Source organism: Lichenostomus cassidix, unplaced genomic scaffold, assembly GCF_008360975.1.
Source record: "Lichenostomus cassidix isolate B80296 unplaced genomic scaffold, HeHo_3.0 HiC_scaffold_34, whole genome shotgun sequence".
Taxonomy (NCBI): domain Eukaryota; kingdom Metazoa; phylum Chordata; class Aves; order Passeriformes; family Meliphagidae; genus Lichenostomus; species Lichenostomus cassidix.
The window spans coordinates 492581-517819 of record NW_028147431.1 but is presented as its reverse complement, the minus strand read 5'-3'; the positions used below and the strand labels follow the sequence as shown (position 1 = coordinate 517819).

Here is a 25239-nt window from a genome sequence, read left to right as displayed (position 1 = left end):
CGCCCACCCCAAGCTCCGCCCACCTGCACCCCCCAGATCCCCAAAGCCCCCCAAACCAAGGACCCCCCACTGACTCCTCCCCCTCAAGCCACGCCCACTCAGGTACCTCCCACCTTCAAGCCACACCCACCCGGGCCACGCCCACCCTCCAGGCCACGCCCACCTGCACCCCCAGGACACCAAACTGTCCTCGATGTTCCCAAATCCAAATTTCTTATTGACCCCTCCCACTCAAGCCACGCCCACACTGACTCCTCCCACCCAAGCCACGCCCCAAGGCCACGCCCACCCATCAGACCACGCCCACCCGTGCCTCCAGGACACCAAAAGGTCCCCAAAGTTCCCAAATCCAAACCCCCTATTGACTCCTCCCACTCAAGCCACGCCCAAATAACCCCTCCCACTAAAGCCACGCCCATCCAGGCCACGCCCACCCATCATACCACGCCCACCATCCAGCCACGCCCACCTGTACCCCCCAGGACACCAAAGCCCACCAATGCTCTCCCAACCCAAAATTCCAACCAACCCCTCCCCCTCAAGCCACGCCCACCCAAGCCTCTCCCACCCAGACCACGCCCACCTCAGACCACGCCCACCCACCAGACCACGCCCACCCCCAGGCCACGCCCACCTGCGCCCCCAGGACTCCAAAGTGTCCTTAATGCTCCCCAAACCCAAGACCCCACAATGACTCCTCCCCCTCAAGCCACGCCCACCAATCCCCTCCCACCATCAAGCCACGCCCACCAGGCCCCGCCCACCTCAGGCCCCGCCCACCTGCGCCCCCAGGATGCCGAGGACGATGCCGAGCTGGTGCAGAGTCCCCAGAGCCCCCCGGAGCTTCAGCGGCGCCACCTCCCCCACGTAGAGCGGCACGAGCACCGAAACCAGCCCTGCGGGGGGCGGGGTCAGGGATGGCCACGCCCACCCGGGCCACACCCACCCGGGGAGGGGGAGGGATCCCCAAAAAACCCCGAAATTTTGGTGAAAATCGCCTCAAAATTGGCCTAAAATCCCAAAAAATAGCATTGAGATTTCTCCAAATTGACTCTAAATCCACCTGGGGGAATTAGGGAATTCCTGGGTGGAAAATTTGGGAATTGCTCCCCCGAATTCCCGCCCGAAATCCCAAATCCCCTAAAATCGCTCCCGAAATCCCAAATCCTGAAATTCCCCCCAAAATTCCTCGAAATTCATGAAAATCTGCTTCAAATGGGGCTAAAATTGGCTTCGAATTTATCCCAAATTCTTCAGGATTCCCAAAAATCCACCCGGGAGAGGCTGGGGGGACCCAAAATTCGGGAGTTCTGCCCCAAAACTCCACCCGAATCCCAAAAATTCTCCCCGAAATCTTCTTCAAACCCACCCGAATTCCCTTAAAATTCCACCCGAATCCCAAAAATTCTCCCCAAAAATCCATCCCAATGTTTCAAACCCACCCAAATCCCCCCAAAATTCACCCCAAATCCCTCAGCAGCACCAAAACCAGCCCAGGGGGGTGGAGTCAGAGCAGGCCACGCCCCTCCCAGACGTGGCCACGCCCCCAGGTGGGCGGTACCTGAGTAGGCGCCGACGATGAAGCGACCAATGATGATGAGGGTGTAGGTGGGGCCCAGCTTGGCCCCGCCCATCAAGGCCCCGCCCACCACGGCCAGGCCGTTGGTAGCCAATAGGGCGCCTTTCCTGGGAGAGGGGAGGGGCTAATGGAGGTGGCCACGCCCCTTGTTTTATGCAGATGTGGCCACGCCCACTTCCCCACATCCAATTAAGCCCCGCCCCCTCTGCACCCCCGAGGCTCCACCCCTTTCTGGCCCCGCCTTAAGCCACACCCTCTCTATTGCCCCCAATGCAAGCCCCGCCCTCCCTGCCCCTCCCCTTAAGCCACGCCCACTCTGCCCCACCCCATTAAGCTCCACCCCTTCCCCCATTAAGCCCCGCCCACTCTGCCCCACCCCATTAAGCTCCACCCCTTTCCCCTCTCTCTTCGCCCCTCCCCTGCCCCTCCCATCAAGCTCCGCCCTCCCTGCCCCTCCCTGTTAAGCCACGCCCACTCTTCCACACCCCATTAAGCTCCACCCCTTCCTTTCTCCTCCCCTTTTCCTCCTCCCCCTCCCCGCCCCTTCCACACCCCCTCCCCTTCAAGCCCCGCCCTCCCTGTCCCATTAAGCCACACCCACTCTGCCCCACCCTGTTAAGCTCCACCCCTTTCCCGCTCTCTTCCCCTCCCCATTAAGCTCCGCCCACTCTGCTCCACCCCATTAAGCTCCACCCCTTCTCCCCTTTTTCCTCCCCTTCCCTGCCCCTCCAAGCCCCGCCCTCCACATTAAGCCCCGCCCTCCCTCCCCATCAAGCCCCACCCTCTGCCCCTCCCCCCCAAGCCCCGCCCCCTTTACCTGCCCAGCCTATCAGCCAAAGCCCCCCCGGCCAGGGCGGTGCCCATCCCCCCCACGGAGAAGATGGCGACCGACAGAGCCCAGAGCAGCGAGATGGTCTGGGGGGGCGGCGGAGACCCCCAGCGCCGGGCCCAGGTGGCGTTGTACTCTGCCTCCAGCACCTGGGGAGGGGGCGGCCGGGTTGGGGAGGGGGCGTGCGGGGGTGGGGGGACCACCGTGAGGATGGGAACCCCCCGGGGTACCGGAATTTGGGGAGGGGGCGCTCCAATTTGGGGAGGGGGCAACCGCCCTGAGGAGGGGAACCCCCCCGGGGCATCCCAAATTGGGGAGGTGGCGCTCCAATTTGGGGAGGGGGCGTGCGGGGGTGGGGGCGACCACCCTGAGGGGGAGAACCCCCCGGGGTACCGGAATTTGAGGAGGGGGCGCTCCAATTTGGGGAGGGGGCAACTGCCCTGAGGAGGGGAACCCCCCCGGGGCATCCCAATTTGGGGAGGGGGCGCCCCGATTTGGGGAGTGGGAATCCCAATTTGGGGAGGGGTCAACCGCCCTGAGGAGGGGAAGCCCCCGGGGTATCCCAATTTGGGGAGGGGGGGGCCGGATTTGGGGAGTGGGAATCCCAATTTGGGGAGGGGGCGTGCGGGGGGGAAACGCCCATTTGTGGGGAGGGGCACCCGAATTTGAGGTTTGGGCATCCCAATTTGGGGAGGGGGCAACCACCCCGAGGAGCTATTGGTGGAGGAGGGACCCCTTGTGGGGCACCTGAATTTGGGGAGGGGGCGTGCGGGCGGGGGGGGGCGACCACCCTGAGGAGGGGAACCCCCCGGGGTACCGGAATTTGGGGAGGGGGCGGCCGGATTTGGGGAGTGGGAATCCCAATTTGGGGAGGGGTCAACCGCCCTGAGGAGAGGAACCCCCCGGGACACCCGAATTTGGGGAGGGGGCGCCCGTGGATGGGCGGACACCCCACTCATGGAGGGGAGACCCCCCCGGGGCACCCCAATTTTGGGGAGGGGGACACCAAATTTTGGGGAGGGGGCAACTTCCGTCAGGTTTGGGATTTCTCAGCGATTTGGGAATCGCCCGGGGGCACCAATTGGGTCTGGGGGCTTCTCTCAGGGTCTGGGGGATTCCCTCCTGATCCAGGATGTCCCCTCTGGATTTTGGGGTCACTCCCAATATTTTGGGGTCCCTCCAGGGGGTTTTAGGATCCCTCCCGACATTTGGGATCTCCCAGAAGTTTGGGATGTCTCAGCGATTTGGGAATCACCCAATAGTAAGTGCACTTATTGGGTCTGGGGGCTTCCCGCGTGGTCTGGGGGATTCCCTCCTGATCCGGGATGTCCCTTCGGTATTTTGGGGTCCCCCCAAACGTTTTGGGGTCCCTCCCAGCATTTTGGGGTCTTTCTTGTGGTTTTGGGGTCGCTCCCGACAATTGGGATCTCCCAGCAGTTTGGGATTTCTCAGCGATTTGGGAATTGCCCAGGGGCACCAATTGGGTCTGGGGGCTTCTCCTGCGGTCTGGGGGCTTCCCTCGGGGTCCGGGATGTCCCCTGGATATTTTGGGGTCCCTCCCAGGATTTTGGGGTCTCTCCAAAGGTTTTGGGGTCCCTCCCGACAATTGGGATCTCCCAGAAATTTGGGATTTCTCAGCGATTTGGGAATCCCGCAGGTGCACTAATTGGGTCTGGGGGCTTCCCTCAGGGTCTGGGGGCTTCCCTCTTGATCCGGGATGTCCCCTCTGGATTTTGGGGTCCCTCCCAGGATTTTGGGGTCTCTCCAAAGGTTTTGGGGTCCTTCCCGACATTTGGGATCTCCCAGAAATTTGGGATTTCTCAGGGATTTGGGAATCACCCGGGGGCACCAATTGGGTCTGGGGGCTTCCTCGGGGTCTGGGGGCTTCCCTCCTGATCCGGGGTGTCCCCTCGATATTTTGGGGTCCCTCGCGGTGGTTTTGGGGTCGCCGCGGTACCTTTTGGGGCGCGTTGATGACGCCGATGTTGTAGCCAAAGGCCAGCGAGCTCAGCGAGGCGGCGAACACCGTGAGGGCGAGCGCGGGGGTCAGCGCGGCGGGGGGAGAGCCCCCCGGGCCCGAGGGGAGACCCCCCTCATCCTCCTGGGGGGCACGGGGAGACCCCAAAAATGTTTACAGGGCGGTCAGAGTTTGGGGGATCCCCTAAAGTTTGGGGGAAATCCGTAAAGTTTGGGAAAATCCCTTAAATCTTGTTTAGTGGGGAGGAATTTGGGTCTGCGGGCGTTTTGGTCCCCTGGGGAGTCCGGTGGGGGTCCGGGGGGTCAGTGGGATTTGGGGGGGTCGGGGGGAGACCCCAAAATGTTTATAGGGGTGTCAGAGTTTGGGGTGTGTTTGGGGTTGTGTTTGGGTTTGTTTGTTTTGGGGGTTGGGGGTGGGGGGTTTTGGTTGGGGTGGGGGTGGGGGGGTGGGGGGGGGGTGGGGTGGGGTGTTGGGGGTGTTTTGGGGATCCCCTTGAAGTTTTGGTGTGTTTGGGAAATCCTTAAAGTTTGGGAAATCCCTTGAAGTTTGTTTAATGGGGGAAATTTGGGTCGGGGGCGTTTGGTCATCTTGGGGGGGTCCGGGGGGTCTGGGGGTCGGAGGTAATTTAGGGGTCAGGGGAGACCCCAAAAATTCTTCTGAGGGGTCAGATTTTGGGGGATCCCTTTGGTTTGGGGGAAATCCGTAAAGTTTGGGGAAATCCCTTGAAGTTTGTTTAATGGGGGGGATTGGGGTTCGGGGCGTTTTGTGGTCATTTTGGGGAGGTCGGGAGTCAGGGGATTTGGGAGGGTCAGGGGTCGGGGGAGACCCCAAAAACGTTTATAGGGGTGTCAGAGTTTGGGGGATCCCCTTGAAGTTTTGGGGGAAATCCTTAAAGTTTGGGGAAATCCCTTGAAGTTCGTTTAATGGGGGTAAATTTGGGTCTGGGGGCGTTTAGGTCATCTTGGGAGGGTCCGGGGGGATCCGGGGGGGATCAGGGGAGGTCAGTGGGATTTAGGGGCTCAGGGGTCGGGGGGAGACCCCAAAAAATCTTCCAGGGCGGTCAGATTTTGGGGGATCCCCTTGAAGTTTGGGGGAAATCCGTAAAGTTTGGGGAAATCCCTTAAAGTTCGTTTAATGGGGGGAAATTGGGGTCGGGGGGCGTTTTGGTCATCTTGAGGGGGTCCGGCAGGGGTCTGGGGGAGTCAGGGGATTTGGGGGTCACGGGGAACTCAAAATGTTTATAGGGCGGTCAGAGTTTGGGGAAATCCTTAAAATTTGGGAATCTTTAAAGTTTGGGGAAATCGCCAAGTCCGTTAATGGGAATTGGGGGTCGGGGGGTGTTTCGGTCATCTTGTGGGTGGCTGGGGGAGTTCTGGGGGTCAGTGGGATTTGGGGTCAGAGGAGACCCCAGAGAAAAGCTTCTGGGGTCAGAGTTTGGGGATCTCTTGAAGTTTGGGAAATCCGTAAAGTTTGGGATCTTTAAAGTTTGTTTAATGGGGGAAATTGGGGTCGGGGCGTTTTGGTCATCTTGGGGTGTCCGGGGGGTCAGTGGGATTTAGGGGGTCAGGGGTGGGGGGCCCAAAAATGCTTCTGGGAGGGTCAGGAGTTTGTGGGATCCCCTAAAGTTTGGGGAAATCCTTAAGTTTGGGAAACCCTTAAAGTTCGTTTGGTGGGGAATTTGGGTCTGTGGGTTTTGATCATCTTGGGGGATTTGGGGGTCGAGATGGGGTTCAGGGGTTGGGGATGGGCTGGGTGGGAATTTGGGGGTCCGGAGGGGGTGGGATGGGCTGGGGGGTTGGCTGAGGGGGAGGGGCGTGGTGGGGGATGGGCAGGAGGGCGGGCGGATCCCGCCCTCCCCCCCACCCCCGCCCCGCCCCCTCGGGGGGCTCGATCCGCCCCTCCCCCCCCACCAGACCCTCCCCGACCCCTGGTGGGGGGAGGGGAACCCCCCGGGGGTCTCTTTCGCCGCCGCTATCGCGATATGAGCCCCTCCCCCCACCCCCCCCGGCAGCACGCGGGAGAGAAAATTCCCCTTATTTGGGAAAGTCCTGCGGTGCGGGGGGGGAGGAGGGGAGATTTTGGGGTCCCGGAGGGGAATTTGGGGGTCCTGAGCTCCCCCCCGCCCCTCCCCCCACCCCCTCCGCCCCTCCCCCATCGCGACCCCTCCCCAAAATCGCCCCTCCCCGTACCTCCTCCTCCTCCTGGATCTGCTGGAACCCCCTGGGCATGGGGGCCGGATTAGTGGTGGTTTTAATTAGTTGGTGAATTAATTATGGCGGAGGGGAGGAGGAGCCCCGGGTGCCCGGGGGGAGGGGCTGGGTTGTGGGGCTGGGGGGTGGTGGAGTTAATTAAAAGTTAGTGGGGAATTAGGGGAATGGGGAATTGAGGGGAGGTCAGTTGGGGTCGGGGTTAATTGGGGTCGGGGAGTTAATTAGGGGTTAGTTAGGGGTTAATTGGGGTTAATTAGGGGTCGGGGGTCGGAGGGTCAGCCGGCGGTCAGTTATTTTGGGGGGTCAGTGGGGGTCAGCCGGGGCTGGCCGGAGGGGTCACTTGGGGGTCAGTTCTTCAGGGGGGCTGTCCGGGGGTCGCGGGGGGGGTTGGGGGGAGGGGTCAGCGGGGTGGGGGAGGGGCGGCTGAAGGGCGCCCCCCAGCGGCCGGGCGGGAGCGGCTCCGGAGGCGGCGGCGGCTCTTGGGGGTCCCGGGGGTCTGCGGCGCCTCCGGGGGGCGGGGGGGCGGGGCTTGGGGGAAAGCCACGCCCACCCCCGCCACACCCACCGCCCTCCGCCACGCCCCCCGCGCGTAGCCACGCCCCCTCCGCGGGCTTTTTGGGGCTGTTCGGGGACACCGGGAGGGGGTGGGGAGGGGGCGATGTTTGGGGGGGGAGGGGCGCCGTCTGCCCCTCCCCCCTCGGCCTGGGCTGACCCCGCCCCTCCCCCACCCCGCGCGCGGCCCCTCCCCCCGTTTCGGCCGGTTTTGCCCTAAAACGGCGGCGTGACGTCACCGCCCCTCCCCCGCTCCTGGGGGGGGGATATCCCGGTTTGTCCCCCCCCGGGGGGGGTGGGGGGAGGGGCGGGCGCGTGCTGGGGCTATTTTTAGCTCCCCCCGAAATGTCACCTCAATGTGACCCGAGGGGGAGGGGACTTGAAAGAGCGAGAGCCCCGATTTGGAAATCTGAACCCTTTTGGTGGCGGGGGGGGGTTGGGGACACGCTGGGGACACCCCGGGGTGACTCGGTGTCGCGCGTGACGTCGCGAGTGACGTCACGGGAGGGCGGGGAGGACCCGGTTGGGACAGAGCCCGGCGGGAACCGGCGGGGACAGGAGGGGACAGGCGGCGACAGGGACCCAGGGGACACTCGGGGGACACCCAGGGGACACTGGGGACACGCGTGGGCCTCCTGGGCGTGGCCAAAACCGAGGCCACGCCCCTCGGGACAGCCTTACAGCCAATCAGCGCCGCGGCTCCCCCCGCGGGTGGGAATGGAACAACCCGAGGGGGCGTGGTTTGCCTGCAGGGGGCGTGGCTACGCACAGAGAGGCGTGGCTACGCACGGGGGCGTGGCCTCAGTCAGCTGCGCCGGCCCGGCCCCGCAGCAGCGGCTGGGGGAGCTCCGCGCTCGCCGAAACCTCCAAAAAAACCCTAAAAAACCCTAAAACTTCCCCAAAAAACCCTTCCGGCCCTCGCCATGGTGTCGCTGCTGTGCTGCGGGCCCAAGATGGCGGCCTGCGGGCTCGTCCTCAGCGCCTGGGGCGTCGTGATGCTGGTGAGGGGCTGAGGGGAGACTGAGGGGATCGTGAGGGGAGCTTGAGGGAATCGTGAGGGGCTGAGGGGAGACTGAAGGGATCGTGAGGGGCTGAGGGGAGACTGAGGGGATCGTGAGGGGATGGAGGGAGTCGTGAGGGGGTGAAGGGAGTCTGAGGGGATTGTGAGGGGCTGAGGGGAGCCTGAGGGGGGATCATGAGGGGCTGAGGGCAGACTGAAGGGATCGTGAGGGGCTGAGAGGAGACTGAGGGGATTGTGAGGGACTGAGGGGGCCGTGAGGGGCTGAGGGGAGATTGAGGGCATGAGGGGAGACTGAGGGGATCTTGAGGGGCTGAGGGGTGTGAGAGCCTGAGGGAGCCGTGAGGGCTGAGGGGTCGTGAGGTAAAAGGGAGTCTGAGGGGGCCATGAGGGGCTGAGGGGAGCTTGAGGGGTGTCGTGAGGGGGTGAAGGAAGTCTGAGGGGATTGTGTGGGGTTGAGGGGAGACTGAGGGGATTGTGAGGGCCTGAGGGGAGCCTGAGGGGCTGAGGGCAACCTGAGGGGGCCGTGAGGGGTTGAGGGGATCGTGAGGGGCTGAGGGGGCTCTGAGAGGGTCGTGAGGGGCTGAGGGGGCCGTGAGGGGAGCCTGAGGGGGTCGTGAGGGCCTGAGGGGAGACTGAGGGGGTCGTGAGGGGCTGAGGGGGTCATGAGAGGATGGAGAGAGCCTTAGGGGTTCGTGAGGGGCTGAGGGGATCGTGAGGGAGTCGTGAGGGGATGGAGGGGTTTGAGGAGCTCGGGGGGCTCTGAGAAAGGTCCTGGAGGGTCCTTGTGAGGGTTTGGGGGATTTTTGGGAGGATTCTGTGGGGTTGACAGGCGGTTTGGAGAGATTTTGGGGGGCTAAGGGGGCTCTAGGAAAGGTCCTGGAGGGTCCTTGTGAGGGTTCGGGGGGGTTTTGAGGGGTCTCTGGGTGGCTCACAGGGGGTTTGGGGAGGTTTTTGGGGAGTTAAGGGGGGTTTGGGAGATCCTTGAGGGGCTGACAGGAGGTTTTGAGGGAACTGGGAAAGGATTTGGGGTCCCTATGGGGCTTGGGGGGTGTTTTGGGTGGGTTTTGGGGGTCTTGAGGGTGACTTGGAGTGTCGTGAGGGGGAATGGGAAAAGTCCTGGAGATCCTGAGGGTCTGAGAAGGGATTTGGGGTGGTTTTGGGGGGTCTCTCTGTGGTTTTGGGGGGTCCTGGGGGGTCTCTCTGTGGGATCTGGAGGGTTTCTCTAAGATTTGGGGGGTCTTGGGGGGTCCCGGGTTGGTCGAAGGTATTTTGGGGATCCTTTTGGGATTTTTTTCACCCCCTCAAAAATCCCCCCAACCCTTCCTCCACCCCTCAACTTCCCCTCAGCTGCCCCTGACTCACCCCAAACTCCTCCCCCATCCCAAAAACGGGAATTTTGGGGGGGTTGGGCAGCCCGGGGGGGGGTCACCTCACCCCAAATCCCCCCAAAAAAACCCCAAAAATCCCCCCCAGGTGCTCCTGGGCATCTTTTTCAACGTTCACTCAGCTGTGCTCATCGAGGACGTTCCTTTCACCGAGGAGGATTTCAAGGAGTGAGCCTGGGAAAGGGAATTTTGGGGAATTTTGGGGGTCCTGGGGATCTCTGGGAGGGATTTGGGGATCCTGGGGGTCTCTGGGAGGGATTTGGGGGTCCTGGGGGGTCCCTGGGAGGGATTTGGGGGGATTTTGGGGGGTTTTGGGGTCTCTATGGCAAGTTTTGTGGTGTCTTTTGGGAGATTTTAGGGGTTTTGGAGGTATTTGAGGGGTTTTGGGGGGATTTGAGGGGTTTTAGGGTGGTGAGGGATTTGGGAGGTTTGGGGGTTTGGGGGGATTTGGGGGGTTTGGGGGAATTTGGGTTTTTGGGGGTCTTTTTGGGGGGTTTTGTAGGGATTCAGGGAGATTTGGGGTGGTTTTGGGGTCTCTCTGGGGGGATTTGGGGTCACTTTGGGGGGATTTGGGTTTCCCTTGGGGGAATTTGGGGTCTCTCAGGGGGGATTTAGGGTTCCTGTGGGAGGATTTTGGGGTCTCCATGGGGGATTTTGGGGTCTAGTCCACCCCAAATCCCCTCCAGACTCCCCAATCCCCCCTTAAATCAACTTTAACCCCCAAAATCTCCCTTTAAATCACATTAAATGCCCCAAATCTTCTCTTAAATCATATTTAATTCCCCAAATGGCACCCTAAACCCCCCAAATCCCCTTAAATCGACTTTAATCCCCAAAATCTCCCCTTAAATCAACTTTTACCCCCCAAAATCTTCCCTTAAATCAACTTTAACCCCCGAAATCTCCCTTTAAATCAATTTTAATCCCCCAAATCTCCCCTTAAATCACATTAAATACCCCAAACTTCCTCCTAAATCCCCTTTAATCCCCCAAACCCACCCCAGACCCCCAAATCTCCCCTTAAATCAACTTTAACCCAAAATCTTCCCTTAAATCAACTTTAACCCCCGAAATCTTCCCTTAAATCAACTTTAAACCCCCAAACCTCCTTTAAACCAACTTTAACATCCCAAAATCTCCCCTTAAATCAACTTTAACACCCCCAAACCCCCCTTAAATCACATTAAATCCCCCAAAACCCCCTCAAACCCCCCAAAAAAACCCCAAAAATCCCCTTTTGGATCCCCCCGCAGCGGCCCCGAGCGCATCTACAGCCTCTACGAGCAGGTCAGCTACAACTGCTTCATCGCCGCGGGGCTCTACGCCCTGCTGGGCGGCTTCTCGCTCTGCCAGACCCGCCTCAACAAGCGCAAGGAGTACATGGTGCGCTGAGAGACCCCAAAAACCCGCGGCGACCCCAAAAACCCCCTTTTTCCCCCCAAAATACACTCCCCATCCCTCATCCGCCCCACGTTGGAGGACCAATTTTCTCCCGCCCGGAGCGGCGCAGAGCAGTTCGGACCGGTTCGAATAATAAACGGTGGTGTTGTCTGCCCATCCCGCGGGTGGTTTTTGGGGGAAATCGTGGGGGAAATGAGGTTTTTTGGGGGGAAAAATGAGGATTTTAGGGGTGCTGGAGGTCTGGGAGCAGCGAGACGGCGGCGCGGAGCGGCCGCGGGAGGCGGAAGTGGGCGGGGTTGGAGCGGAGCGAGCCAATCAGGGCGAAGGGGCGTGGCTTCGTGAGGGCGTTGTACCAGCGAGACGCGCGGGGCAGAGCGTCCCCTCCCCCCGCCGCCACCATCGAGGAGCCGGAGCGGCGGCGGCGGCGGCCGGAGGGGCCGGGGAGGGCGGCCATGACCTCAGCGTCCACTAAGGTCAGCGATTGGAAGGGATTTTGGGGAGATTTGGGGTTTTTTCGGGGGGTTTTGGCGATATGAGTGGGGGGTTGGGGCTGAGGGAGCGACTTCCGGTTCGGTGCCACTTCCGGTCCGGTTCGGGTCGGTTCGGTGCTGGGAGGGGTCGGCGGGAGGTGAGACCCCCGCGGAGGGTTCCGGGCGGTTCGGGGGGTTCCGGGGGGTCCGGGACCAGTTCGGGGGTTACTGGTCCCAGTTTGGGTCCCAGTTCGGGTCTGGAGACCGGTACTGGTGCCAGTCTGGGTCACCGTGAGGTGATACTGCTCCCAGTTTAGGTCTTAGTAGGTGTTACTTGTCCCAGTTTGGGTCTTAGTGGCGATACTGGTCCCAGTTTGGGTCAGGTGAGGTGTTACTGGTCCCAGTTTGGGTCAGGTGAGGTGTTACTGGTCCCAGTTTGGCTCTCAGTTAGGTGTTACTGGTCCCAGTTCAGGTTTTAGTCCCTATACTGGTCCCAGTTTGGGTCTCAGTGAGGAGTTACTGGTCCCAGTTTGGGTCGCAGTAGGTGTTACTGGTCCCAGTTTAGGTCCCAATGAGTTGTTACTGGTCCCAGTTTGGCTCTCAGTGAGGTGTTACTGGTCCCAGTTTAGGTCTCAGTGGGCTGCTGCTGGTCCCAGTTCATGTCTTGATCCTGGTACTGGTCCCAGTCCTGCTCCCAGTTCCAGTTCTGCTCCCAGTCTGGGTCTCAGTGAGATGTTACTGGTCCCAGTTCAGGTTTTAGTCCCGATACTGGTCCCAGTTTGGGTCTCAGTGAGGTGTTACTGGTCCCAGTCTGGGTCTTAATCCCTATACTGGTTCCAGTTCAGGTCTCAGTGGCGATACTGGTCCCAGTTTGGTTGTCAGTGAAGTGTTACTGGTCCCAGTTCAGATCTCAGTAGGTGTTACTGCCCCCAGTTCAGGTCTTAGTTGCGATACTGGTTCCAGTTTGGGTCTCTGAGGTGTTACTGGTCCCAGTTTGGGTCTCAGTGAGGAGTTACTGGTCCCAGTTTGGGTCTCAGTCAGGTGATACTGGTCCCAGTTTGGGTCCTGGTGAAGTGTTACTGGTCCCAGTTCAGGTTTTAGTCACTATACTGGTTCCAGTTTCGGTCTCAGTAGGTGTTTCTGCTCCCAGTTCAGGTCTCAGTGAGGTGTTACTGGTCCCAGTTTGGGTCTTAATCCCTATACTGGTCCCAGTCTGGTTCTCAGTGAGGTGTTACTGGTCTCAGTCCATCTCCCAGTTCAGCTCTGCCTTCCAGTTCAGGTTCCCAGTGTCCCCCCAGTCCCTCCCAGTCCCTCCCAGTCCCTCCCAGTCTCTCCCAGTTTGCCCATTTTCCCAGGTCGGGGAGATCTTCTCGGCCGCCGGCGCTGCCTTCACTCGCCTGGGGGAGCTGACCATGCAGCTGCACCCCGGGACCGACACCTCCCCCGCGGGGTGAGGGGATTTGGGGGGTCCTGGGGGAATTTGGGGGGTCCTGGGGGGGTCCTGGGGGGGATTTGAGGGAATTTGGGGGAGATTTGGGGTGAATTTGGGGAGTTTTGGGGTTCCTGGGGAGCTGCATGCAGCTGCACCTTGGGACTGACAGCTTTCCCACAGGGTGAGGGATTTTGGGGTCCTGGGGGATTTTGGGGGTCCTGAGGGGGGGTCTGGGGGTTGGGTTTGGGGATTGGGGTGATTGGAGTTTTGGGGTCCTGAGCTGATGATGCTGCACGGGACTGACAGCTTTCGCAGGGTGAGGGTTTGGGGTCCCAGGGGGATTTTGGGGTCAGGGGAATTGGGAGTATTTGGGGGGTCTGGGAGGGATTTGGGAATTCCGGAAGATTTGGATGGAATTTGGGGGAAATTTGGAGAGATTTGGGGGAAATTCGGGGAGATTTGGGGAGGGCTTGAGGGGAGGGTCTTTACGGGGAGATCTGGGGGGGTTTGGGGGTCTCTGGGGGATCCAGGGGGGTTTGGGGGGGTCTGGGAGGGTCGTGGGTGGAATTTGGGAAGAATTGGGGAGGATTTGGGAGGGTTTTGGGGTTTTTCTGGGGGAATTTGGGGTCCTCATGGGGTAATTTGGGGTCCCAATGGTGGGGATTTGAGGGTTTTTGGGGCGACCTGGGGGGATTTGGGGGTTCGGGCGGGGATTTGGGGGTCTGGAGGGGTTCCTGGGGGAGATCTTGACCTTCCTAAATCCCTTCTAGACCCCATAAACACCCCTCGAAGTCTTCCTGACCCCCCCAAATTCCCGGGATTCACCCCAAATTCCCGAGATCTCCCCAAATCCCCCAACCCCCTGGACGGATTTTGAGCTATCGCTGCTCCCTGACGCTGTGTCGCGATTCCAAACCCCCTTTAGACCCCCAAAACCCCCTCCAGAACCCCCAAGACCACCCCAAATCCCCTCTAGACTCCCCCAAATTCCCTCCTGACCCCTCCGAATTCCCTCCCGCTTCACCCAAATCCCGGGATTCCCCCCCAAATTCCCGGGTTCCCGCCAGGTCCTGCTGGACAGAGCCGGAGCTGGCTCTGCTCCACGGGGCTGTCCCCCGATTTGGGGAGTTCCTGAACCGCCCCAAACACACCCAAAACCCCCTCAAATCCCCCCAGATACCCCCAAAACCTCCCCAAATCGGCCTCAAATCCCCTAAATTCCCGGGATTCTCCCCCAAATTCGTGGGATTGCCCCCCAAATTCCCGGGATTCCCCCCCAAACCCCAGGTCCTGCGGGACGGGTTTGGAGCTGGCGCTGCTCCGCGGGGCTGTGTCCCGATTTGGGGAGTTCCGGAACCACCTCAAATCCCCTCAAAACTCCCTCAAACCCCCCAAAACCACCCCAAAACCTCCCCAGATCGTCTTCCAACCCTCCCAAATCCCACCCAAAACCCCCAAATTCGCGGGATTCCTCCCCAAACCCCAGGTCCCGCTGGACGGGTTTGGAGCTGGCGCTGCTCGGCGGGGCTGTGTCCCGATTTGGGGAGTTCCTGAAACGCCCCAAACACCCCCCAAACCCCCTCAAATCCCCCCAGATCCCCCCCAAACCTCCCCAAATCGGCTCCAAATCCCCCAAATTCCCGGGATTCCCCCCCAAATTTTCGGGATTCCCCCCCAAACCTCAGGTCGGGCTGGACAGAGCTGGAGCTGGCGCTGCTCTGAGGGGCAGTGTCCCAATTTGGGGAGTTCCCGATCCACCCCAAACACCCCCAAAATCCCATCAAATCCTCCCAGATCCTCCCAAAACCACCCCAAATCCCAGCCAAATTCCTTTCAGGACCCCCCAAAACCCCCAAATTCCCGGGACTCCCCTCCAAATTCCCGGGTTCCCGCCAAGTCGGGCTGGACAGAGCCGGAGCTGGCGCTGCTCCGAGGGGCTGTTTCTCGATTTGGGGAGTTCCTGAGGCCCCCTCATACCCCCTCAAACCCCCCAAAATCTCCCCAGATCCACCCCAAACTCCTTCCAGGATCCTCCAAACCCTCCCAAATCCGCTCCAAACCCCCCAAATTCCCGGGATTCCTCCCCAAACTCCAGGTCGTGCTGGACTGAGCCGGAGCTGGCGCTGCTCCGCGGGGCTGTGTCCCGATTTGGGGAGTTCCTTAACCACCCCAAAACCCCCTCAAACCCCCCCAAACCTTCCCAGATCCCCCCCAAACTCCTTCCAGGACCCCCCGAATTCCCGGGATTCCCCCCAAATTCCCGGGATTCCCCCCAAATTCGCAGGATTCCCCCCCAAACCCCAGGTCCCGCTGGACGGAGCCGGAGCTGGCGCTGCTCGGCGGGGCTGTGTCCCGATTTGGGGAGTTTCTGAAACGCCAAAAAAACCCTGAAATCCCCTCAAATCCCCCCAGATCCCCCCAAAACCTCTCCAAATCTTCCCCAAATTCCCGGGATTCCCCCCCAAATTCCCGGGATTCCCCCCCAAACCCCAGGTCCCGCTGGACGGAGCCGGAGCTGGCGCTGCTCCGCGGGGCTGTGTCCCGATTCGGGGAGGACCTCAACCGCCTCAGCGCCCTCATCAAGGACCGCACGGTGTAAGGGGGGGGTCCTGGGGGGGTTTTTTGGGGGTCTTGCCCCCCCCAGCCCCCCCAAAACCCCCCCCGGGTCACCCCCGAACCCCCCCAGGGCGCAGCTGAAGGCGGCGGCCAAGCGCAAAGCCTACGAGGACAGCGGCGTCCCCCTGCCTCCCCCCGCCGCCGACTCCCCCAAAAAGGGACCCCGAAAAGCTCCCCCGGCATCGGGGGGAACCCCCCACGACACCCCCGGGCCCCCCGGGAAGAAGCTGAAGGTGGCAGGTAATGAATTTTGAGGGTTTTTTGGGGGTTTTTTTGGGGTGTTTTCCTTCTCTTTTCATCCTGGTGACCCCCTAGTTATTTTTGGGGTCCCTCTGCTTCCCCGTTTAATTTTGGGGATCCTCCCATTGTCCCCAAATCCTCCCTGACCCCACCCTTTGATTTTTGGGGTTCCCCCATGATTCCCATCCAAATCCTGAAGCCCGCTTGTCAATTTTGGGTTCCCTTTGGTCCCTCCCTTTAATTTTGGGGTCTTTTGGACCCTCTCCTTTAATTTTTGGGGTCCCCCCATTGTCCCCATCCCCTCCCCAATCCCCCCTTATTAATTTTGGGGTCCCCTCGACCTTCCCCTTTAATTTTTGGGGTTCCCCCCGTGCTTCCTATCCAAACCCTGACCCTCCCTAGTCAATTTTGGGCTCGCCTCTTCTAATTTTGGGGTCCCCAAAATTAATTTCGGGGTCCCCCCAGAGCCCCCCCCGAGCGACTCCGACCCCCCCGGGGACCTCGTGGACGTCGAGGGATTTGGGGATCCTCCCCCCAAAAAGCTGAACTTCGACCAGGGTATGGCAAAAACCCCAAAACCCCAAAAATTTTGGGGATTCCCCCCAGAATTTGGGGGGTTCTGGGACTTCCCCTCACCCATTTCCCTTTTTCCAGCAGCCTGAAGTCAGAACTCCCCCGGACCCCCCCAAATTTTGGGGAGACCCCAAACCCCTGGACCCCCCAAAATCCCCCTCGGGACTCCCCGAACCCCCAAATTTCCCCCTTTATCACCCCCCAATAAAATTTTGGGGTGTCCCCCCTTTGTCCCCGCCTCTTTTTTTGTGTCTCCCCCCAAATTTTGGGGTCCCACCAGTAATTTTGGAGTTTCCCTCCCTCAAATTTCCCTCCCATTTTTGGGGTTCCCCCCAGAGCCAGGTTTGGGTTTGAGCCTTTATTGGGGTGACACTGTGGGGGGGGGAAAGGGGAACCCCCAAATTTGGGGGGCCCTGGTGGTTTTGGGGTCGATTTTGGGGGGAATTCGGGCTGACCTGGAGGTTTTGGGGTGTCTGGGAGAGATTTTGGGGTGTCTAAAGTTGATTTTGGGGTTCCTGGAAGGCATTTTTGGGATATCAGAGGAGGATTTTTGGGGTTATATGGATTTTGGGGTGAAGATAAATATTTTGGGGTGCTCCGGGTGGGTTTTGGGGTGCCCCAGGTGGTTTTGGGGTGTCCCTGCAAGGGATGATCGCGGACTTTTGGGGAAAGGTTTCCCAGAGTTTTGGGGTTCCAGAGGGATTTCCACATGGATTTTGGGACCCAGGGGGTTCCTAGAGGTACGGATGAGGTTTTGGGGTGTCCCGGGTGGGTTTTGGGATGTCCTGGGCAGGTTTTTGGGGTGTCCTGGGAGGTTTTTGGGGTGCCCTATAGGGGCTGGCAGCGCTCCTGGCGGCTGTAGAGCTCGAATTGGCTCTTCCAGCGCATCATGTAGGAACTCCAGCGGTGAAATTCCAGGCGCCACTGCCGCTCTGCTTCCTCCATCGGGCCTGGAAAACCCCAAATCAGCGCGGGGACCCCGAAATCGGAACCGGGGACCCCAAAAACCCCCAGAAACCACCCTAAAACCCCCCAGAACTGGCCCAAAATACCCCAAATCTGCCCAAAATAGCCCAAATCTGCCCAAATCCACCCAAAATTCCAGGTGCCACTGGTGCTCCACCTGCTCCATTGGGGCTGGAAAACCCCAAATCAGCACGGGGACCCCGAAATCGGAACTGGGGATCCCAAAAACCCCCAGAAACCACCCTAAAAACCCCCAGAAACCACCCTAAAGCTGCTAAAATCCACCCCAAATGTCCCACATTTTCCATGGCCTTGATGTCCCTTCATCTCCCATGGCCATGTCCCACCTCCCTGGTGTCACCTCCCCGATGTCCTCCCGGTGTCGTCCCGGTGTCCCCATGTCCCTCCATGTCCCCCCAGTGTCCTTGATGTCCCTCCATCCCAACATCTGTGTCCCACTTTCCTGGTGCCACCTCCCCACTTTCTTGTGTCCCCCAATGTCCCCATGTCCCTCCATGTCCCCAGGTCCCTTCTGTGTTCCTTCCCCACCATGTCCCTCCATGTCTCCACCTCCCCATGTCTTCATATCTCTATGTCCCTCCATGTCCCAGATGTCCCCACAGTGTCCCTGGTGTCCCCCCAGTGTCCCCAATGTCCCCAATGTCTCCTTGTCCCAATGTCTCCATATCCCCATGTCCCTCCATGTCCCCAATGTCCCTCCATGTCCCCACCTCCCCATATCTCCATAGCCCCACCATCTCCCTCAATATCCCTGATGTCCCCAATGTCCCCCTGGTGTCCCCTATGTCTCCTTGTCCCAATGTCTCCATATCCCCATGTCCCTCCATGTTCCCAAATGTCTCCACCTCCGCATGTCTCCATATCCCCATGTCCCCGGTGTCCCCAATGTCCCCCCGGTGTCCCCTCACCGGTGACGTTGAGCAGCTTGGGCAGGAAGCGTGTCCAGAAGGCGCAGGCCTGGGCGCGCAGGCCCTGAGCCACGGCGAGCGGCCGCGCGTTGAGCCGGGCGTAGCTCTGTCCGGCCGCCGTGTAGGACGGCCAGCGCCGCTCCTGTTCCGATGGCTCGTTGGGGTCCCTGCGGCGCCGGGACGGCACGGCCGGTCAGCGTGGTGGTGGTGGAACTCAAACTGACCCAACTCAACCCAACTCAATTCGACCCAAACCAACCCAACTCAACTCAATTTGACCCAAACCAACCCAACTCAACTCAATTTGACCCAAACCAACCCAACCCAACTCAAGTCAACCCAATCCAACCCAACTCAACTCAATTCGACCCAAACCAATCCAACCCAACTCAACCCAACTCAACCCAAACCAATCCAACCCAACTCATCTCGACCCACTCAACCCAACCCAACTCAACCCAACCCAACTTAATTCATTCCAACCCAACTTAATCCAACTCAGCTCAACTAATCCCAACTCAACCCAACCCACTCAACCCAACACAACCCAACCCATCCCAACCCAATTCAACTCACTCAACTCAATCTCAACCCAACTCAACACATCCCAACCCAAACGAACGCATCCAACACAGCTCAACGCAACTCACTGAACTCAATCCCAACCAGAGTCATCCAGCCCATCCTAACCCAACTCAACCCAATCCAGCCCAACTCATCCCAACTCATCCTAACTCAACACCACAACCCAACACAACTCAACCCAACACAATTCATCCAGACCCATCACAGTCCAACTCACCTCATCCTAACTCAACCCAACTCTACCCAACTCAATTCATCCCAACTCAACCCTACCTATCACATCCCAACTGAACCAAACTCACCCAACACAACAAAACTCATCTCAACCCATCATATCCGAACTCAATCCCAACCCAATCCACCCGAACTAACTCAGCTCAATCCCAACTGGTCAATTGATTTAACCCAAAACATCCCAACCCAATCCAATTTATCCCAGCCCGACTCATCGCATCTAAACTCATTCATCTCAACCCATCCCAACTGTCCTATCCCAGCTCATTCAACCCATCCATCCCATCCCTCCAACCACCTCCATGGCCTTCTCTCCTTCCCTTCTTTCCCTTCCCTGAACTTCCATCTCTCCATGGCTCTGTGTCCCTCTCCTTCCTTTCCACTGTTCATCCCTCCATCCTCATCCATCAATCCATCCATCATCCATCAATCCATCTGTCCATCCATCCATCCATGTCCATCCATCATCCATCCATCTGTCCATGTCCATCTGTCCATCCATCCGTCATCCATCCATCCATCCTCCATCCATCCATCCCTGTCCATCCCTCCATCCATCAACCATCCATCTGTCCATGTCCATCTGTCCATCCATCCATCCATCTATGTCCATCTGTCCATCCATCCATCCATCCATGTCCATCTGTCATCCATCCATCCATCTCTCCATCCATCATCCATCCATCTATGTCCATCTGTCCATCCATCCTTCCATCCATCCATGTCCATTCCTCCATCCATGTCCATTCCTCCATCCATCCATCCATCTGTCCATGTCCATCTGTCCATCCATGTCAATCTGTCATCCATCCGTTCATCCATCCATCCATCTGTCCATCCATCCATCCATCTGTCCATGTCCATCTGTCCATCCATCCATCTGTCCATCTGTCCATCCATCCCTCCATCCACCCCACGTCCATCCGTGTCCATCCCTCCCTCCCTCTCCCGCCGTCCCTCCCCGCTCCCCATACCCTGTGCGGGCGAAGTTGCCCCAATATCTCATGATGCGCCGGCTCAGCGCCTCCTCCTCGGCCGTGTAGTTCAGCCCGGGGTTCAGGGGCTGCCCGAACACGAACTCGATCTCATAGCCGTGAGGAACACCCATCCAGGGCGGCCACAGCAGGTTGGACGCTCGGTGGTCAAACAGGTAGGCGAACACCGTGCCGCCGCGCTCCGCCCAGCGCTGGGCGAAGTGCATCAGCGGACAGACCACGTTGTGGTCACCCACGATGTCGTCCAGCGCCTCGCGGTTCTTCACGGGGTTGTCCTGGTCCAGCCAGTCGGTGTACTGCAGCACCACGGCCTCGGCCGCCAGCTCGTTGGCCTGCGGCACGCCCAGCCTCACGCCGCCCAGGAACTCCTCGCGGCTGATGAGGCTCTCGTTGTCCTTGCCGAAGCCGGGCACGCCGTACACCAGGAAATAGGTGCCTTCGTCCTGCACGGCGCCCAGCAGCACCTCGGCCTCGGGGCGACCCTGACCGCCCAGCAGCGCCTCGGGGGTGTCGGCCAGGAACTCCCCGTCCACCACGGGCACGAAGGCGAAGCGGAACACTCCCTGCTGGGGCAGCACGGCGGCTTCGTGCTCCACCAGCTGCGGCGGCGCGGCGGCGCGGAGACAACCCAGCAGCTCGGTCTCGTTGGTCACCGCCCCGCCGGCGCCCACCCCGCCGCAGCCCACCAGCCGGCCCAGCCGCGCCGCTCGCCGCCGGCCCTCCGCCGCCCCCACGGTGGCCCAGGGCCCGTTGGGAGAGCCGCTCTGCAGCACGGCGCGGCGGAACAGGGCGCGGCTGCCCCCCGACAGCAGGTGAAGCCCCACCGAGGCCGCGCCGGCGCTCTCCCCGAACAGTGTGACCGAGGCGGGATCGCCGCCGAACGCCGCGATGTTCGCCTGGACCCAGCGCAGCGCCAACCGCTGGTCCAGCAGCCCCACGTTGCCGGGGGCTTCGGGGTGACCGGGCAGCGCCAGGAAACCCAAAGCGCCCACGCGGTAATTCATGGAGACCACCAGGACCTCCTCGGCCGCCGCCAGGAACCGCCCGTCGTAGACGTCGAGCGAGGCGGCGCCGCTGTAGAAACCTCCGCCGTAAATCCACACCAGCACGGGCGCCGGCGCCTTGGGCCGCGGAACCGGAGCCCAGATGTTGAGGTACAAACAGTCCTCGCTCATCTCCCGGTTGGGGTTCCACATCTCGGAGCCGCCGAAGCCCGGGAACATCGTGTCGACCGGCTGGAAACACGCGTGGGGGTGGGAGAAAGCGTCCAGGACCCCCGTCCAGGGCCGGGCGGGGCGCGGAGGGGCGAAGCGCAGGGGGCCCAGGGGGGGCTCGGCGTAGGGGATCCCCAAAAATGCGGCCACGCGGGAGGAGGGACCGGCGGACACGTGGAAACCGCGGACGGCGCCGGACAAGGTGGGGACAACGAGGTCATCGGCGGCCTGGGAGGGGGAGAGGAGGAGGAGGAGGAGGAGGAGGGGGAGGAAGAGGTGGGAGGGGAGCGGGGAGGGTGGGGAGGGGGCGGCGTGTTGGGATGGACGGACCCCCATGGCGGCGGAGGCTGCGGAGAGAGAGAGAAGAGAGTCACGGGGATTGGGGACACCAGTTTGGGGTTTGGGGGTCCTGGGGGGTTTGGGGGGTTAGGTGATGGTTTGGGGTCCGCAGTTGGGTGGGATTTGGGAACTCTCGGGGTTTGGGGATCCCAACTGGGTGGGATTTGGGGGATTCTCAGGGGTTGGGGACCCCAGATGGGTGGGATTCTGGGGGTTACTGGAGGGTTATAGGGGTTTGGGGGTCCTCAGTTGGGTGGGATTTGGGGGACTCTCAGGGGTTGGGACCCAAATTGGGTGGGATTTGGGGGGTTACTGGGGGGTTATAGGGGTTTGGGGGTCTCCAATAGGGTGGGATTTGAGGGACTCTCGGGGTTTGGGAACCCAAAGTGGGTGGGATTTGGGGTTACTGGGGGGTTATAGGGCAGTTTGGGGGTCTCAATAGGGTGGGATTTGGGAACTCTAAGGGGGTTTGGGGTCCTCAATTAGGTGGGATTTGGGGGGTCCTGGGAGTTTGGGGACCCAGATGTGGTGGGATTTGGGAGGGGTTACTGGGTTATAGGGGTTTGGGGTCCCCAGTTTGGTGGGATTTGGAGGAATTTTGGGGGTTTGGTGACCCAAATTAAGTGGGATTTGGGGGAGGTCACGGGGGGGTTGGGGGAGTTAATTGGATGGGATTTGGGGGATTCTCAGGGGAATTTGGGGACCCCAGATGGGTGGGAATTGGGGGGCTCTTAGGGGGGTTTGGGGGTCTTCAGTTAGGTGGGATTTGGGGGCATTTTGGGGGGCTTTGGGGACCCCAATCAGGTGGGATTTGGGGGGGTTATGGGGGGGTTTGGGGACCCCAACTGGGTGGGATTTTGGGGGACACTCGTGGAATTGGGGTTTCCTCACTTCTATGGGACCCCCTCAGGGCCATCAGGACCCCTCCCCAATTTTTGGGAGACCCCCCCAGGGACGTGGGACCCCCCAGAGTCCCTCCCAGTCCCTCCCAGTGCCCCCATAGGGACCCCCGCGCCCCTCCCTCTCCCCCCCATGGGGCAGGTGGTTGATCCCAAAATAGTCCCAAAAATTCCCGGCCGGAAGCAGCCGGAGGTGGGAGGGGGGGAGAGGGGGGGAAACTTGGCCCTATAGGGACCCCTTGGCCCTATAGATCCGTAGGGACCACCCTGACCCTATAGGGACCTTCCCGGCCCTATAGAGACCCCCCTGACCCTATAGAGATCATCTTGGCCCTATAGAAACTCCCTCAGCCCTATAGAAACCCCCTGACCCTATAGAGACCATCCTGGCCCTATAGATCCATAGGAACCCCCAGCCCTTTAGAGACCCCCCCCAGCCCCTATAGAGACCTTCCTGGCCCTATAGAAACCCCCCTGGCCCTATAGAGACCACCACAGCCCCTATAGATCCATAGGGAACTCCCGGCCCTATAGAAACCCCCCCCCGCCCCTATAGATCCATAGGGACCCCCAGCCCCGCCCCACAAAGCCCCGCCCATAGGGAGCCCCGCCCCCCGACCCTATAGATCCATAGGGAGATGCTCAGCCCTATAGATCCGGTCCTATAGGGACCCTCCCTGCCCTATAGGGACCCTCCCGACCCCTATAGATCCACAGGGAGATCCAGCCCTATAGAAACCCCCCCAAGCCCCACAGTGACCCCTCCCTCCCATCCCCTATAGATCCCATAGGGAACCCCCTGCCCCATAGGGATCCTGCCAGTCCCTATAGGATCACAGGGAGATGCTCAGCCCTATAGATCCCTATAGACCCTATAGATCCCTATAGATCCCTATAGATCCCTATAGACACTCTAGATCCCTATAGATCCTATAGATTCCTATAGAACCTATTGATCCTATAGATCCTATAGACCCTATAGATCCCTATAGATCCTACAGATCCCTATCGATCCTATAGCAACCCATCCCCTATAGATCCCATAGGGACCGCCTGCCCCACAGCGACCCCTCCCTCCCATCCCCTATAGATCCCCAGGGAAGCCCCATAGGATCCTTTTCTCCACCCATCCCCTATAGATCCTATAGGGAGATGCTCAGCCCTATAGATCTCTGTATACCCTATAGATCCCTATAGATCCTATAGATCCACATCAATCCCTAGAAACCCTATAGATTCCTACAGATCCCATGGGGAACCCCCTGCCCCATAGGGACCCTCGTGATCCCTATAGATCTATAGGGAGATGCTCAGCCCGATAGATTCCCTATAGATCCTATAGATCCCTATAGATCCTATAGCGGCTCCTCCCTCCCCCCATCCCCTATAGATCCCATAGGGAACCCCCTGCCCCATAGGGACCCTTGTAATCCCTATAGATCTATAGGGAGATGCTCAGCCCTATAGATTCCCTATATACCCTATAGATCCCTATAGATCCTTATAGATCCATTTGTTTTTTGTTGTTTGGTTTTGTTGTTTGGGGTGTGTTGTTTGTCCTATTGATCCCTATAGATCCATATCAATCCCTATAGACCCTATAGATCCTATAGGAACTCCTCCCCCCCATGCCCTATAGATCTATAGGGAGATGCTCAGCCCTATAGATTCCCTATAGATCCTATTGATCCCTATAGATCCCCTATAGATCCCCTATAGATCCCCTATAGATCCTATAGATCCCTATAGATCCTATAGCGGCTCCTCCCTCCCCCCATCCCCTATAGATCCCATAGGGACCCACAGCGACCCCTCCCCCCACCGAGCCACGCCCCTTTTTTCCCCTCCCCCACCCCCAAAGTGGTACCCAAGGTGGGGGAGGGGCAGATTGGGGGTGATGAGGGTGGGGGAGGGGCGGATTGTGGGGTGATGAATTGGGGGCTCCGGGGTGGGGGAGGGGCAGATTTGGGGGTCATGGGGTGGGGGAGGGCGATGGGGGGTGATGGGTGGGGAGGGGCGGATTTGGGGTCACTGGGGTGGGGAGGGGGCAGATTTGGGGGTGCTGGGGGGGGGCGATGTGGGGTGATGAGTTGGGGGTGATGAGGGTTGGGGAGGGGGTAGAGGGGAGTTCTGGGGTGAGAGGGGCGTGGGGTGTCTGGTGGGGGAGGGGGCGGATTTGGGGGTTGACGGGGTGGGGAGGGCGATGTGGGGTGATGAGTTGGGGTGATGAGGGGTGGGGGAGGGGCGGATTTGGGGTGGGGGAGGGGGCGATGGGGGTGATATGGGGTGGGGGAGGGGCGGATTTGGGGGTGACTGGGGTGGGGGAGGGCGATGCCGCCGAATGCAGGTCACGGCTGGGGGGTGGGGGTTGGGAGGGGCGATGGGCAGGGGTCTCGGGGGTCCCGGGGTGGGGAGGGGAGGGGTCGCTCGGGGTGGGGGAGGGGCGGCACGAGACCCCTCGCTCCGCTGCTCCTGCGTCGCTTCTCCTCCCGACGTCTGGAAAATACCGGGGGAGGGGAGGTTTAGGGCTGGGGGAGGGAGGGGGAGGGGCTAAAGGAGCTGCCCCTCCCCCCTGCGGCAGCGCTGCCCCTCCCCCCGCGCTGGGGGGGGGGCGAGGAGGATGAGCTGAGCGATAAACATCCCCTCCCCCCGCGGGATTTTGGGGGAAATTTGGGGAAATTTGAACAATTTGAGCGGATTTGAATGATTTGGGGGGGAATTTGGGGGATTTAGGGGGTTTGGGGATTTGGGGGATTTTGGGGGTTTTTGGGGGATTTCGGGGAATTTGGGGG

General features: G+C 60.2%; 4 protein-coding genes and 2 long non-coding RNA genes across 8 annotated transcripts; 3 read left to right on the top strand and 3 right to left on the bottom strand.

The window, feature by feature from the left end:
* Positions 1-765: 765 nt before the first annotated feature.
* On the bottom strand, positions 766-6621 carry LOC146423065 (solute carrier family 2, facilitated glucose transporter member 4-like). Its single transcript, XM_085045059.1, has 5 exons — positions 6576-6621; positions 4366-4509; positions 2397-2557; positions 1562-1686; positions 766-896 (listed from the first exon to the last, which is right to left on the bottom strand). The coding sequence occupies exons 1-5, from the start codon at positions 6612-6614 to the stop codon at positions 766-768; spliced, it is 600 nt and encodes a 199-aa protein (XP_084901185.1). The 5' UTR covers positions 6615-6621.
* A 1307-nt stretch (positions 6622-7928) lies between these two features.
* On the top strand, positions 7929-11111 carry RNASEK (ribonuclease K). The gene is made up of 3 exons (XM_085045129.1): positions 7929-8149; positions 9643-9722; positions 10808-11111. Exons 1-3 carry the CDS (start codon positions 8072-8074, stop codon positions 10944-10946), a joined length of 297 nt encoding a protein of 98 aa, XP_084901255.1. The 5' UTR covers positions 7929-8071; the 3' UTR covers positions 10947-11111.
* A 157-nt stretch (positions 11112-11268) lies between these two features.
* On the top strand, positions 11269-16517 carry BACC1 (BPTF associated chromatin complex component 1). 3 transcript variants are annotated; one of them, XM_085045121.1, is made up of 6 exons: positions 11269-11428; positions 12781-12875; positions 15351-15452; positions 15544-15713; positions 16179-16271; positions 16371-16517. In XM_085045121.1, exons 1-6 carry the CDS (start codon positions 11408-11410, stop codon positions 16373-16375), a joined length of 486 nt encoding a protein of 161 aa, XP_084901247.1. In that variant the 5' UTR covers positions 11269-11407; the 3' UTR covers positions 16376-16517. The 3 variants fall into 3 exon arrangements, with proteins under 3 accessions (XP_084901247.1, XP_084901246.1, XP_084901248.1); XM_085045120.1 differs by having other exon boundaries at positions 16368-16517; XM_085045122.1 differs by lacking the exon at positions 15351-15452 and having other exon boundaries at positions 16368-16517.
* On the top strand, positions 11751-12758 carry LOC146423063 (uncharacterized). The gene is made up of 3 exons (XR_014847659.1): positions 11751-12219; positions 12403-12519; positions 12581-12758. It is a non-coding gene; the product is annotated as an uncharacterized LOC146423063 (long non-coding RNA).
* On the bottom strand, positions 13900-14227 carry LOC146423062 (uncharacterized). Its single transcript, XR_014847665.1, has 2 exons — positions 14157-14227; positions 13900-13930 (listed from the first exon to the last, which is right to left on the bottom strand). It is a non-coding gene; the product is annotated as an uncharacterized LOC146423062 (long non-coding RNA).
* A 112-nt stretch (positions 16518-16629) lies between the features above and the next one.
* Positions 16630-24958, bottom strand: ACHE (acetylcholinesterase (Yt blood group)). The gene is made up of 4 exons (XM_085045109.1): positions 24903-24958; positions 19975-21556; positions 18182-18348; positions 16630-17236 (listed from the first exon to the last, which is right to left on the bottom strand). The coding sequence occupies exons 2-4, from the start codon at positions 21543-21545 to the stop codon at positions 17115-17117; spliced, it is 1860 nt and encodes a 619-aa protein (XP_084901235.1). The 5' UTR covers positions 21546-21556; positions 24903-24958; the 3' UTR covers positions 16630-17114.
* Positions 24959-25239: the final 281 nt, after the last annotated feature.

Coding starts and splice junctions, on each gene's coding strand:
- LOC146423065 (XM_085045059.1), bottom strand. CDS start 6,614: ATGCCCAGGGGGTTCCAGCAGATCCAGGAGGAGGAGGAG. Junction 1,687..2,396: donor TTGGCTGATAGGCTGGGCAG/GTAAAGGGGGCG, acceptor CCCCTCTCCCAG/GAAAGGCGCCCTATTGGCTA. Junction 897..1,561: donor CATCGTCGGCGCCTACTCAG/GTACCGCCCACC, acceptor CGCCCCCCGCAG/GGCTGGTTTCGGTGCTCGTG.
- ACHE (XM_085045109.1), bottom strand. CDS start 21,545: ATGGGGGTCCGTCCATCCCAACACGCCGCCCCCTCCCCACCCTCCCCG. Junction 18,349..19,974: donor GGCAACTTCGCCCGCACAGG/GTATGGGGAGCG, acceptor CCGGCGCCGCAG/GGACCCCAACGAGCCATCGG. Junction 17,237..18,181: donor CAAGCTGCTCAACGTCACCG/GTGAGGGGACAC, acceptor GGGGTTTTCCAG/GCCCGATGGAGGAAGCAGAG.
- BACC1 (XM_085045120.1), top strand. CDS start 11,408: ATGACCTCAGCGTCCACTAAG. Junction 12,876..15,350: donor ACCGACACCTCCCCCGCGGG/GTGAGGGGATTT, acceptor CCCAAACCCCAG/GTCCCGCTGGACGGAGCCGG. Junction 15,453..15,543: donor CTCATCAAGGACCGCACGGT/GTAAGGGGGGGG, acceptor GAACCCCCCCAG/GGCGCAGCTGAAGGCGGCGG.
- RNASEK (XM_085045129.1), top strand. CDS start 8,072: ATGGTGTCGCTGCTGTGCTGCGGGCCCAAGATGGCGGCCTGCGGGCTC. Junction 8,150..9,642: donor CCTGGGGCGTCGTGATGCTG/GTGAGGGGCTGA, acceptor AATCCCCCCCAG/GTGCTCCTGGGCATCTTTTT. Junction 9,723..10,807: donor ACCGAGGAGGATTTCAAGGA/GTGAGCCTGGGA, acceptor ATCCCCCCGCAG/CGGCCCCGAGCGCATCTACA.